At 38.9% G+C, this 13,690-nt stretch overlaps 1 protein-coding gene across 3 annotated transcripts in view; it reads right to left on the reverse strand.

The window, feature by feature from the left end:
• Positions 1–13,690, reverse strand: part of SLC24A2 (solute carrier family 24 member 2) — a 273,760-nt gene that overhangs the window by 9,673 nt on the left and 250,397 nt on the right. For all 3 annotated transcript variants that reach the window (XM_030819348.1, XM_030819228.1, XM_003260379.4), the window contains 2 exons: positions 10,716–10,805; positions 3,615–3,781 (listed from right to left, as the gene is read on the reverse strand). In XM_030819348.1, the coding sequence (XP_030675208.1) occupies positions 3,615–3,781; positions 10,716–10,805 (257 nt within the window). The remainder of the gene's footprint in view (positions 1–3,614; positions 3,782–10,715; positions 10,806–13,690) is intronic.

The raw sequence follows: 13,690 nt of genomic DNA on the forward strand, positions 1-13,690 counted from the left end.
CAAGTATTGACTAGAACTCTGGGAAAGGAAGATGGCTGGAAGTGCAGGGCTCAGGGAACATGGGCATTTCCAAGTGGCTGGTGATAGGCATCTGGCTCTACCCGTCAGCCTAATGACAGCATGGTGGCTAAGGAGATACCTGCTTGGCTAGCTGAGCTTTCTGAATGACAAAAGCTCTAAGGGAGGTTCAGTTTTGGCCTAGACTCAGGTTGTGGGAAGAGGAGGTACTCTTTTGAAACATTACGTTCTTCAAAGGAAGAGAAAAATAATGAGGGTGAAAGGGGCAGTGAGTTTACTCATCTGCCTCCTTTGCTGGAGACAGGGCATTGGAAGGCAGAGCCCATGCATTGTGGATCTTTGAAATTCCAGGCCTGGCACATGCAGCCCCTAACTGGGTGCATATGTTAACCTGGGCCAAGCTGAAGTGATTGATGTGACTGCCCTGTGGGGATCAGTACAGGCACTTTGCCCAGTAGAGCCTGGCCAGGAGGTGCTTCTTTCTGTGAACTTGTTGGGGAGGGGTTCCAAGCCTGGGAACAAAGGGTGTAAATCCAGTTCTTAGCAGGAGGGGGCAGCCTTGGCATCCTGGGGTCAGCACTGAAAAGTCAGAAAAGGGAAGGGGAGGGCCTGAGAGTGGGGGTGATGCCAAACTAGAGCCATTGACAGGGACTTGGCCTGGGAAACTCTTTTTCCCATCTCTTGTGAAGAAAGACCAAAACCCATTTTATTCTTATTAAAAGAAACACACACACACACACCCCACACTCTCCTAGTGAAGTTGAGTTTAATAGCACTACAAATGGCTTGCAAAAACCTTTTGGGGGAAAATGACACTTTTCATGCCTTTTGGTCTATCAATTCTATCGTCAAGAATTAAGTATAAAAATAACTGAAAATGCAGATTAAACTTTACTCAGAAAATGCTCATTTCAGTATTTTGAATAATAAAAAACTGAGTATCTCTAATAACCTCTAATAACAGGGAACTAGTTAAATAGCAAATAAGTAAATGTAATGTTATATAGCTGTTTAAAAATCACAAGCTTAGAATGCCACAGGAAAATAGCCATAATATAATTCTAAGCTAAAAATGAGAGAAGCATACATATACACAAATAGCAATGTAATTTCAATCATGTGAAATACACAACAATTTCAAAAGGTTGGTGAGTTACTGATCTTTAAGCTTTATTTTTCTTTATTTTTTTTTTTTTTGATGGAGTCTTGCTCTGTCACCCAGGCTGGAGTGCAGTGGCGTGATCTCAGTTCACTGCAACCTCCACCTCCCGGGTTCAAGTGATTCTCCTGCCTCAGCTTCCTGAGTAGCTGGGACTGCAGGCACACACCACCATGTCTAGGTAATTTTTGTATTTTTAGTACAGACGGGGTTGCACCATGTTGGCCAGGATGGTCTCAATCTCTTGACCTTGTGATCCGCCCACCTCGGCCTCCCAAAGTGCTGGGATTACAGGTGTGAGCCACTGCGCCCTAGAGCCTTATTTGTATTTTCTAAATCTATGAGTATATGCTAATTTTAGAAGCATAAACAAAATTCTGGCAAAGCTATGAAGAAACTTTTACACTTAATATATTGCAATGACATCACTCAATATATTGTCAAAAAAGTTGTAAGCTGGTATAAATTCTTGGGAAAGAACTTTTTGGAAAATAAATTACAAAACACGTCAATAGCCATTAAGATGTTCAAAATATTTAGTTCATTAATACTGCTTAAAGGAATTTATCCTAACAAAATAATTACAGGAAGAGGTTTTTCTGCATAAGGATGTTCATCAAAACTCCCATAGCAGAAAATTTTTAATAATCCTATAAATGATAATGAAAAAGCCACTGAAAAACAAGAGGGAATATTTGAAGCCACAAAATGTTATGAGCTATGAGGAGTCTTAGAAGAATGGTTATGATTTACTAATTTATTCATAGATGCCTCTCTATGCCAGGCATATATTGTTTTAAAATGGAAAAATAAAAGCCTTCCAAGCAGATAAAACTGAATATTTTACTAAGAAAACCTTGTGAAATATACGAAAGAGAACATACAAAAAAGAAGTGTTGTTTCTGAGTAATAGGATTAGGAGTGATTTTCTTTAAACTTCCGTGTGTGTGTGTGTGTGTGTGTGTGTGTATACAATTTAAGAATAATGAACAAAAAGCATTTTGTAATTCTTTATAATATACTATAGAACATTACTATTATTTTTTACTAGAGATGGACCAAGAACACTACCATGAATATTTGGACCACAGAATTGAGAAACACTGTTTACAGTAGGGACAACTTCCTTTAAAACATACACCTTTTAAGGCATTCATTCATCCATGCATCCATCCATCCCACAAACATTTGTCAAACAACTACCAGTGATAGCAATGCAGTAAGCTCTGATGAGTTCCTGCTCTTGGGGATGCACAGTCTAGCAGGCAGATATACCAGGACGAGAGTAAGATGTACAGAGAGTTTTTAGGTGCAAGAGCCTCCAAGTCAGGCCCAGGGGAATTGGAGAAATCAGGATTTAAGTTGTCACTAAAAGGATAAGTCAGAGTTTTCCAGTCAGACAAGCATGGAGAGCTCTTTAGTGGGGGGCTCAAAGCAGAGTTTTACAATTGATAGCACGGACTCTTTGTTCAAATCCTAGCTACCTCATTTACTAGTGTGAACTCTGGGCCTTTCAGTATTTTTATCTGAATAATAGGGCTGATAATACATACTTCATAGGATTATTGTGTGGCTTAAATGGAGAAAAACGTACACACAGCGTGCATGGTAGACACTGTATGAAAAACAATATGGTCATGAAAAGGTGCGAGACAGAACAATATTTAAGATATTCAATGAGAAAGTAGGTGCTTTTAGTGAGGTTCCAAACTCAAGTGTTAGGAGCCCAGTACTCCTGGGAACATAAGGATAATGTCTTATATCTTATTTTCTCAGGGTACTGATATTAAGTTTGTCAGGCTACTTTTACTTTTGACAAGTTAAATACAATGGTAGAGATCACAGCACTTCTCCCCAATCTGATTCACTTTAGTGATTATTCATATTGAGAGCTCACGTTTGCTTCATTATAAGAACAGATCTCACCTTCTGGCTTTCAAAAAACCTAGAATATCTTCACCAGTACAGATAAACAAATGGTAATGCCAAGACTGTCAGTATTTTCCAAGGAAGGATACAGGATATGTATGGTAGGCCTATGTTTTTCCCAATCTGCCTTAAAATCCAAATCTCACCTTAGGCTGGTGGGGACTTTAATTAAAATTGGAATGTGAACATTCTTAACATGAAGCTATCATAGTATCTCGGTTCCACTTGAATGTTGTTATACAAGTGAAATTCTCCTAAAGTATTTCCTAAAATATCCATTCTGTATGTAGGTACGTGTTTCTGCTTGTCTAGGGATGGCTTATTTTTCATTAGGTTCTCTGAAATGAGAAATAGAATTGGGGAAACGGAATGGTATTCTCAGTCTTTACTCTGTATTGGTATTGGGTAGTTTTAGGCTCAGAGATCCTGGTCATGACTTTCCAGTTTCTAAGAAGACAAAGACACTGGTGGAGCTGGTGCGCACCTTTATAGAATTATCTCTACTCACCCTACAGTGATGTCAAAAATGTTGCTTCCAACAGAGCTGGACACAGCCATGTCTCCTAACCCCTTCCGGGCCACTATGACACTGGTGATAAGATCAGGGATGGAGGTCCCAGCAGCCAAGATGGTCAGGCCCATAATCTCTTCACTGATGCCAATTGTCTCTCCAACCTAAATGTTAGGACAGGAATAAACATCTCAGTGTTTGAAGTTACAAAATCATAAAAACCACAAAAATTTCAATATGACCTCCTTTTAATGCATTTCTATACTGTGCTATGCAAAGTGCTGAGATGATAAAGATGAATAAGCCACAATCGTTGCTAATAGAGTTTATGCTTTTAGGATATTCAGACCCAAGACATCAGGAATGTTCACATGAAAATTAAACAGATAATCTCAAATAAAAAAGAGCTCTAGAGGGCTAGAGTACAGCCTTTATATGGTGCTTTCTAAGATTGAGTCAGAGAAGCTGCAGCATTAGAGGTAGAAAAGCCAACTGGCCATGGAATCTGGGGACAGCACCTGGCAGTGGCACCAAGTCCTGTGGCAGATTTGCCCTTCAACTTACTACCAAAACCAAGGACTGACACCCAGGGTCTCCATTTTCCTTTAGCATCTCCTAGTGTCTATAACCTATTCTTAAACACTTCAAGATGCTATAATTTCCACTGGAATCTCGATTCTGGGTGTTTTGGGTTTTGGTAACACACAGCAAAGCAGCTGTGGAGAAGCAAAATCCAGAAAATCAGAGGACCTGGATCCAAGATCTGGCTCTGGTATGTGTTAATTTCTTGACATTTTGCTTACTGTACCAATTATACAATGTCATTGATCCTCACTTTCTCATCCATAAACTGGGAATAATAATACCTACCTTACCAGGTACTTGTGAGGACTAAATGATAATTTGTGAAAGACTCTTTGTAAATAGTACATTATTATTGAAAAACAAGGGGAGGGTAGCGATTACTTTTTTTTTGGTCTTTTTCTTTGCCTTTTAAGACTGATGAGTTCTATTTTGGAAGGTTGGTCTAGCCTCAGGTGGAAGCTCCTCCATTCTCTTGAGCAATTTGTTTGTCTTCCTGGGACTTTTTAGAAAAACTTATTTTCTTTAGAGATGGGTTCTTGCTCTGTTGCCCAGGCTAGAGTGCAGTGGCACAGCCATAGCTCACTGCAGCCTCAACCTCCTGGGCTCAAGCAATCTTCCATCCTTAGCCTTCAGAGTAGCTGGGACCACAGGTGAGCACTGCCACACCTGGTTAATTGTTTTTAGAGATGGGTCTTACTATGTTGCCCAGGCTGGTCTTGAACTCCTGGCCTCGAGATCCTCCTGCATTGGCCTCCCAAAGTTCTGGGATCACAGGTGTGAGCCGCTGTGCCTGGCTTCTTGGGGCTTTTAAAACCTATACATGTTTTGCTGGAGTTGGTGAAGTGTGGCTCTGAAAACCTCCAAGATGATGCTTTCCATCTGGTTTCCAATAGGTTACCTGATGTCCAGCATTTTTTGAAAAAATTTAAAGGGCCAAAATAGCATGTAAGAATAAAGGCTTTTAGGGAATAGAATATACTCATTTCTATAATCCTTTTTTAAAAATTCTTATTTTTATAAGAAATAATGTGATTCCTACTAGCTTAAAAGCATACTTTTGTTTTGATGGTCATGCCTGCTACAGAGCCTGGTGAGCTGAACTAGCTTACCCTGTCCTCATGGGACACAGAATCACTGCTCCCCATTAGTAAGTTCCATGTATGCAGGATCCTCACCTTGGTCACCGTGATCTCCCTAGTTGACAGAACATACATAGCCTGGTACATGGCAAGCTCTTAATACCGATTTGTTGAGTAAGCAAATCAATCTGCATACATAGGTGATTTCACTAGCATGCTTTTCTGCTGATTCTCCTAGAAAAAGCTCAATAAGACTTTTGCACAGGAGTGCCCTATTTGAGCAAAATATTCTCAAATTGTCCTTTTTTTTTGTTTGTTAGATTTGGAGTGAAGCATTGCCAAAGACTGAAAAGATGCTGACTAAACAATTGTCACTGTCGGCAAGTTCCAATCTATTTAAAACATTCTTAATAATTCTTGGAGGGAATTCTAAAGTAGTGACTGTTTGAAAAATTATTTGCTGGGCGCAATGCCATGCACTGTAGTTCCAGCTACTTGGGGGTTGAGGCATGAGGATCACTGGAGCCTGGACATTCGAGACCAGATTGGGCAACATAGCAAGACCTTGTCCCCGAAATATAAACAAAATAATTCATATTTGGAGTTTGAACGCTACTATATACAGGAAAATATAGGAATTGAAGAGGAGAAAAATGGTGGTGTGGTTAAGAGCACTGGCTTGGGAGATGACAGCGCTGGGTACAAATCCTAGCTTGCCACTCCTAGTGCAAGGTAGACAACTTCCCTGAGTCTCGGTTTTTCCCATCTGTAAAATGAGGATAATGTCCACTCAGAATTGTTGATGACTATATGTGATGATGCAAATCATACAGCACAGTGTCAGGCATAAAGCAAATGTTAAAAAGAAAATCTAGTTTGTTTTTAACTTTTTTTTTTTGTTGTTGAGACGGAGTCTTGTTCTGTTGCCCAGGCTGGAGTGCAGTGGTGTGATCTCGGCTCACTGAAACCTCTGCTTCCTGGGTTCAAGTGATTCTCCTGCTTCAGCCTCCCAAGTAGCTGGGGTTACAGGTGTCTGCCACCATGCCTGGCTAATTTTTGCATTTTTAATAGAGATGGGGTTTCACAATGTTGGCCCAGCTGGTCTCGAACTCTTGACCTCAGGTAATCTGCCTGCCTTGGCCTCCCAAAGTGCTGGGATTGCAGGGGTGAGCCACTGTACCCGGCCCAAAAACCAGATTTTATAACTCAGACATTACTCCTTTCCCTCTCCAATTTATTAGACTATCAGGCGTCTGGCAGCAGGAACAAGAGTGGGCTTACTGGGGCCAATTCACATCATGGAAAACTTCATGAGAATTTTCATTAGACATCAAACCCCTGGTGAATCTGTGTAGCTCTAGAAAGCCTCTTGTGGAAGGAGAACTAGTCTTCATAAGCTTGTTTTGAGTACATTTCACTCAAGTTAACTTTTGTTAAATCAGTAAAGATGATGGGTACATGGATGGGACAGTACTCTGAAAAATCAGGGAGTATCAGAGAGGCTTAGGGCTTTTAATAGAAAGAACATCAGCAGTCTTCTGGGGAAATTCCTTCATTTTCTAAAAGAAAAAAAAAAAGCAAATTATGAGGCCACTCAGAGGCCAAACTCCATGCTGCTCCCAATATTTTGTGATGCAGTTCTGTGCTTTGGTTTAAGGAGGATCTGAAAGAATGCTATATTGGCTAAATGAGACACAAGGTCTTGACTCTTAAAATTAATTTCTAATATTAGATGCAGGATTGACTTTAACTAGATTGTCATCACCCATTAAATTTATTAAAGTGCAAAAACAATAAGCAACAAGAACAACAAAAACAAAACATAAAGGCAAAAAAAAGCCAAGGGCAAATTGTGTTAAAGCGTTGTAGGTGAAGGGCATTTATTTTTGGCTAAACAGAAGCCAAATTATCAAATAGCATTTATGATAAAAGTGTTGATAACAAAAGAGTTGAACATTAAATGGTATAACTGCTATGGATTTTATAGTTCAGAAGTACAAACAACAGAATTAGAGCTAGACTTCTTGGAACAGAATCTATTTTGTTCAGCTGTCTGAGTGTTTTTAAAGAAGTATTTGTATAGGAGAAAAGAGAAACTTCTGTCATTGAAAAGTAAGGCTTCCGTTTATGGCTTTCATTCATCTTGGCTTTTTAAAATTATTTTGTTTCAGGCATTGAATTTGTGATCCTTTTCTTTGAAAGAATGAAAAGAAAACAAGACAGGAATTAAGGTAATCATTGAAAAGAAAAGAAAAAGATGGAACCCTGCATGATGTTTTATAAAATGGCAAAAAAGAATTATCTGGGAAACACCACATCCCAGCAAGTTAGAAAAACACTATTTTTTCTTTATTAGTACATGAAGAAATAGAAGATGATTATTAAGAGAAACTATTACATGTTATAAATGGCAAACAGTCCTTTCAGCCTGGACATCTGGAGGCTGAAAACCAGCCCACCTTCTGCTGTGATTTCTGCCAGGTGTTGGTAGCAAATGTCTCTCAATGAGTGTAGAAAATAATGACTGCAAGGCACAGAGAACTTGCTCAGGAAGCCAATGATTTTTTGGAAATATCCAGGAAGAGTAATCTGAAGTCAAATGTCAGTAAAGTTACTGTGATATGAATAATATAAAATGTCTCGTAGAAATAAGACAGCGTATCAGCCAATGTTTTCTGTGGATTTTGCTAGTAACATGTATTCTTTTAAAAACCAAGGTATGCTTTATATAGAGTAAAACTCATTCACCTTTTAAAAAGTGTACAGTTCTGCAAGTTTTTTTCCTATTTCTTTACTTTTCTTTTTTTTTTTAAAGACAGGGTCTCACTCTGCCACCCACGCTGGAGTGCAGTGGTGTGATCTTGGCTCATTGCAGCCTTCACCTCCCAGGCTCAAATGAGCCTCCCCCCTCAACCTACCGAGTAGGTGGGACTACAGGCATGTGCTACCATGGCCGGCTAATTTTTTGTATTTTTGTAAAGACAGGGTTTTGCCATGTTGCCCAGGCTGATCTCGAACTCCTGTGGTCAAGGGATCTGCCTGCCTCAGCATCCCAAACTGCTGGGACTACAGGCATGACCCGCTGCAACCAGCCTGCAAGTTTTTACAAATGTATGCAGCCATGTGTCTCCACATCCTTATCAACACATGCTGTTTTTTTTTTTTTTTTATAGCCAACCTAGTGGTTGTGAAGTGATATCTTGTGATTAGTTTTAAACAAGTTTATTGAGACATAATTTACATACTATAAAATTTAGCCATTTTAAAGTGTATAATTCAATGGTTTTTAATGTATTCAGAGTTGTGCAGCCTTCGTAATTTAGGTTTTGAACTTATTCATCATCCCCAAAAGAAACCCCTACCCACTGGCAGTCACTCCCCATCTTCCCCCAACCTCCCCAATCCTAGGCAACTATTAATATTAACCTATTATATGTCTCTATAGATTTGCCTGTTCCGTATACTTCATATAAGTCATATGATATGTGTCCTTTTGTGACTGGCTTTTTTCACTTAGCATAATATTTTCGAGTTTTACTCATGTTGTAGCATGTATTAGTACTTCATTTCTTTGTATTGTGTAATAATATTCCATTGTATGGATATACCATATTTTGCTTATCCATTCATCAGTTGATGGACATTTGGGTTGTTTTCACTTTTTGGTAATTATGAGTAATGCTACTTTGAACATTTGTGTACAAGTGTTTGTGGACGTATGTTTTCATTTCTCTTAAGCCTATTCCTAGGAATGGAATTGCTAGAGCATATGGTAACTCTATGTTTAATGTTTTGTGGAACTGCCAAACTATTTCCCAAAGTGGCTGCACTGTTTTACATTCCTATCAGCAGTATGTAAGGATTCTAATTTTTATACATCCTCATCAACACTTGTTAGGTTCTATCTTTTTGATTATACCCATCCTAGTGGGTGTAAAGTGGTATCTTGTTATGGTTTTGATTTACACTTCTTTAATTAATAATGATGTTGAGCATATTTTCTTGAGCTTTTTAGCCATCTGCATATCTTCTTTGGTGAAATATCTGTTCAGATCTTTAAAACTAGGATACTTGAAGATGCTTGCCTTCCTATTATGCAGCTTTAAGCTTATATCTTGGATACAAGTGCTTTATCAGATATATGTGATTTGCAAATATTGTCTTCCAGCCTGTGGTTTTTCTTTTCCTTTTTAATGGTGTTTCCTGAAGAGCGAAAGTTTTAATTTTGATGAAATCTAATTAATCAATTTTCTTGCTTTCATGGATCATGCTTTGGTATTATATCAGAGAACTCTTTGCCTGGCTTATGGTCATACAGATTTTTTTTTCTGTCCTCTAGAAGTTTGATAGCTTTACAAACTCTTACATTTAAAACTATGATCTGCTTTCAGTTAAATTTTATGTAAAGTATGAAGTAAGGATCTAAGTTTATTTATTTTGGCATATGGAAATCCAATTATTCCAGCACCATTTGTTGAAAAGTCTATTCACATATGTTCTCAATATATATTTTCTTATTTCAAATTGCTATATTTTATTTATGTTGCCAAGTATAATAATTTTAGGATTATATTAAACAAAGGATACAAGTGGGAAGTTTGGAATTTATGTAGTTTATAATAGAGATTAAAAGCATGATTTTTGGAGTCGCAGAGTCCTGGGTTAAAATCTCAGTTCTACCTATGTGATTTTGGGTAATCTTACCAGCTTTAAGCTTAACTTATTTATCTGTAAACTGTGGATAATAATAGTACCTGCTTCATAGGCTTTGAACCTATGTATAGGGTTACTGTTAAGATTATAAAGACAAAGGGATGTGAATTGTCGGGTGTGTAGTACATACTCAATTATCAATGGTTACCACTATTATCTTTGAAAATGTGAAACCCTTGAATCTTACACTTCATTCATGTTTTTCAATAATGATTACTGAGAGTGTATTCTTGTGATAGGCATTATGACTCATATTGAGTTAAAAATAATAAAAATACATCATCATTTATGTAAAGTGAAGCTCAAGGAAGAGGCTATTTTGTCTCCAGATGCTTTCCTAGAGCCAGTTTTAAAATGCTGGTGAGAACGTGAGGTGAGTGGCTGCTCAAGATAAAGTAAGTACTACTGAGTCAGGCAAAATCTTGACATTGCTCCCAGGTCTGGGTTATCCTGGTGTCTGTCAGGCTGCAGAGGCAAGAAGTAGTTAGACTTGCCTGCTTCCACATGGCTGTCCAGAGGCTATGCTGATTCAATTCCATGCTACAGCCAGGAGACTAGGGAAAGTTAAGTGGATAAATTCCTCTAGTCCTGGAATGCTAACTTGTCTGTGTCACACCCAATACTGTTGTGGCAGTTGCAGAAAGCAAACACAATGATTAAACACTTGACAATCAGGACTGGAGAAAAACCAGGCAGATGCATGTCACTATCAAAATCTTACCTGGTGCGCCCACCAGACCATCAAGTAAGAGAATACTGCAATCCAGGTAATGGAGCCAAAGAACGTGATGGGAAAAAACTTCCTTGACGACTGAAAGACAACCGGGGAGAGTTGAGAATATCAGTGTTATCCACTGAGACTGACCTGGAAATCCAAAGCTAAAGCCACCACTGTAGCGATGTCTCTAGCATTTCCTGCATCTTAGTAGGATTGGCAATCAAAAGGCCCTACTCACTCCTGATCAAGCTGGGACAGTAAGATTCTCCCTTGGAGATGTGAAATTGATAGGAACTGAGTGATCACAGTGCTGGTTCCTGAGATGGAAGTCTTGAAGAGAATGTCTGTTAGTTCCTGCTATTAGATGTTTAAGATGTGAAATTGATAGGAACTGAGTGATCACAGTGCTGGTTCCTGAGATGGAAGTCTTGAAGAGAATGTCTGTTAGTTCCTGCTATTAGATGTTTAGATTCCCTCTGCTCTTGCCCTTTCTAAGGCCTGGTTTTTTGGCCTTTCCTTCAATATTAACACCATATTCTCCCTCCTCCTTTTTCTTTCTTTTGCTCCAAAGTTTGTCAGAATCAGTTTATATTGCTTGCAAACCACGAATCCTAACAATCCATATGCCAGGAAACCTATGGGATTAATTCCATTGAACAAGAAATGGGAAGGATCAGCAGGTTTAAAAATACTGACTCATCTTACAGTACCACCAATTATCAAGAAAGTCACACAGAAAAAGCCACCACCACAGCTTTTATAGATTCTGGATGATGGCCATTCTCCAGGACACTAGAACCACACATGGACCAGAGTAGACAGAGGCAGAAGTGCCCAACTGTACTGATTTCCACTGAGATGGCAGATCAGACATTGTTCTCAAGAATGTTTTCTCTCCTGTTCATCACCCCAAAATATATTATGTTCAATTCTGCTTCTAGAAGTAGACTTTAGGCTATCTCAGGCATAAAGTGTGAGCATTTTTAAAGTTTCCTAGAAATAGCCAAAAAATCAGACACTTGAAATGCAGTGTTTCTTATCCAGTCCCACTACAGAGAAATCCAGGCTTGCACTGTAGTGGTGTTCTTTTGATGTCCTTTGTTGAAAAATTGGGGTCCTTTAAAAACACACTCAGACAGCCCAATGCTGTCAGAGAGCCTCTTGCTTATTATTGCCAAACACTTTTTATTTCAAAGCTTTCCACGTTGAGAAACAATCCCATTTTTTGCTTTGATAATGCCATCCAATTTTATCTAAAGAAATGAACTTTAGAGTTGACTTGTATGAAAGCAATCTCAATTGTCTGAAGGGCTGACCTTGGGCAGTCACATATAACACATTTTGTCATGGCTTTTGAGAGCTCCATTAAAAGGAAAAGATAAACTCATACATGGTAATCTTTTGAATATCAATAATGATGAACACAGTCTCTATTGCACCAAACCAGGCTTGTGTTTTCTTTACTAATTTCAAGTTTTCAATATATATTTATGATCATTTGCATGGTTCTGTTAGATTTTACCCCATCCATTTCTTTAAATGACTGCTGTTTTGTGGGGCCGTTTGTTAGCTGAGATGGCTGAAAGACCAAGCAGGTTTGATGAAATCGGGGGAGGGCATCAGGCCACAGTGAATAGCCAAAACCTTACCCTCGAGTGCTTTTCCCTGCCCCCTTTCTTTCTTAGAAGAAAAATGTTTTGGACAAGGACTCAGACCCCTCCTAGGGACCTAAGCACTTTAATCGGTAATGGGAAAAAAAAAAAGTAATCATTTTTTTAAAGTGGAGTTGGAGACCTTCACTTTTTTTTTTTTTTTGAGATGGAGTCTCACTCGGTCACCCAGGCTGGAATGCAGTGGCGTGATCTTGGCTCACTGCAACCTCTGCCTCCTGGGTTCAAGCAATTCTCCTGCCTCAGCCTCCTGAGTAGCTGGAATTATAGGCACCTGCCACCACACCCCGCTAATTTTTTTGTATTTTTTAGTAGAGGCAGGGTTTCACCATGTTGGCCAGGCTGGTTTCAAAATCATGACCTCACGTGATCTGCCTGCTTCAGCCTCCCAAAGTGCTAGGATTACAGGTGTGAGCCACTGCACCCAGCCATTAGATCTTTACTTATGAAAGCACTTTTTTTTTTTTTTTAAAGCTAGGAAATCAGCCCTGGAGACTGAATTCCCTGAGCCAGTGCCAAGAGATCAAGTTTTCCAAGGCATTTAGCTTATTAAAGTTCCCATCCTTTTCATCTGATCACAGTCACTGTTTCAGGATCCTATGTGGAATGAGGGTTTCATCTTCCATGGCTGTGCTCTGTTACAGGAAAGAGAAGAGCCCTCTTGCCACGTGGGGCCACGTGTGTGATTAGAGCCCCAACCGATGCTTGATTCTGGGCAATGTATGAGGACAATGAAAAGCTTTCTACATGCTTTAAGGTGTGGCGTAAGTACTAGATATCCTAGGAGAGTCCTCATTTCATAGAGTGCTCATTTTCCAGGTTAGCTCATTTACTAAATGTATAATTATTTAAATTTATACCTCTGCCTGTTTGTTCTTTGAGATATGTTCAAATGATTTGATTCTGACTTGTGAAGTTATTTCTCATCTGAAAAATATCATAACTGAGCTACAGAAAATTCCTAGCCAAAAGGTATAGAGCAAGGTATCAGACAAGTAATTAAAGGAACTGAATTCAAATCAACATACTAGGGAAAACCTCTCTAAATCAATATTTGATGCTCACAATTCTTAAGCCAATTAGTAATTAATGGGCATTGAAACATACTTAATGTTGCATTAGGGGCTCAATGAAAAAGGCTAAAAATAAATTTTTTTTGTGAATTTTCAGTCTTCATCATAAGCTAGAGGTAGATAAAGTCTGAGAACTTAGTCTGTACCCAGATCCTGAACTAGAGATAAAATTGAAACTAGGTCAGCCTGACTGTACCACACGTGCTCCCAATATCTAGATTATACTGACTCTTTC

Source organism: Nomascus leucogenys, chromosome 1a (genome assembly GCF_006542625.1).
Source record: "Nomascus leucogenys isolate Asia chromosome 1a, Asia_NLE_v1, whole genome shotgun sequence".
Classification (NCBI taxonomy): domain Eukaryota; kingdom Metazoa; phylum Chordata; class Mammalia; order Primates; family Hylobatidae; genus Nomascus; species Nomascus leucogenys.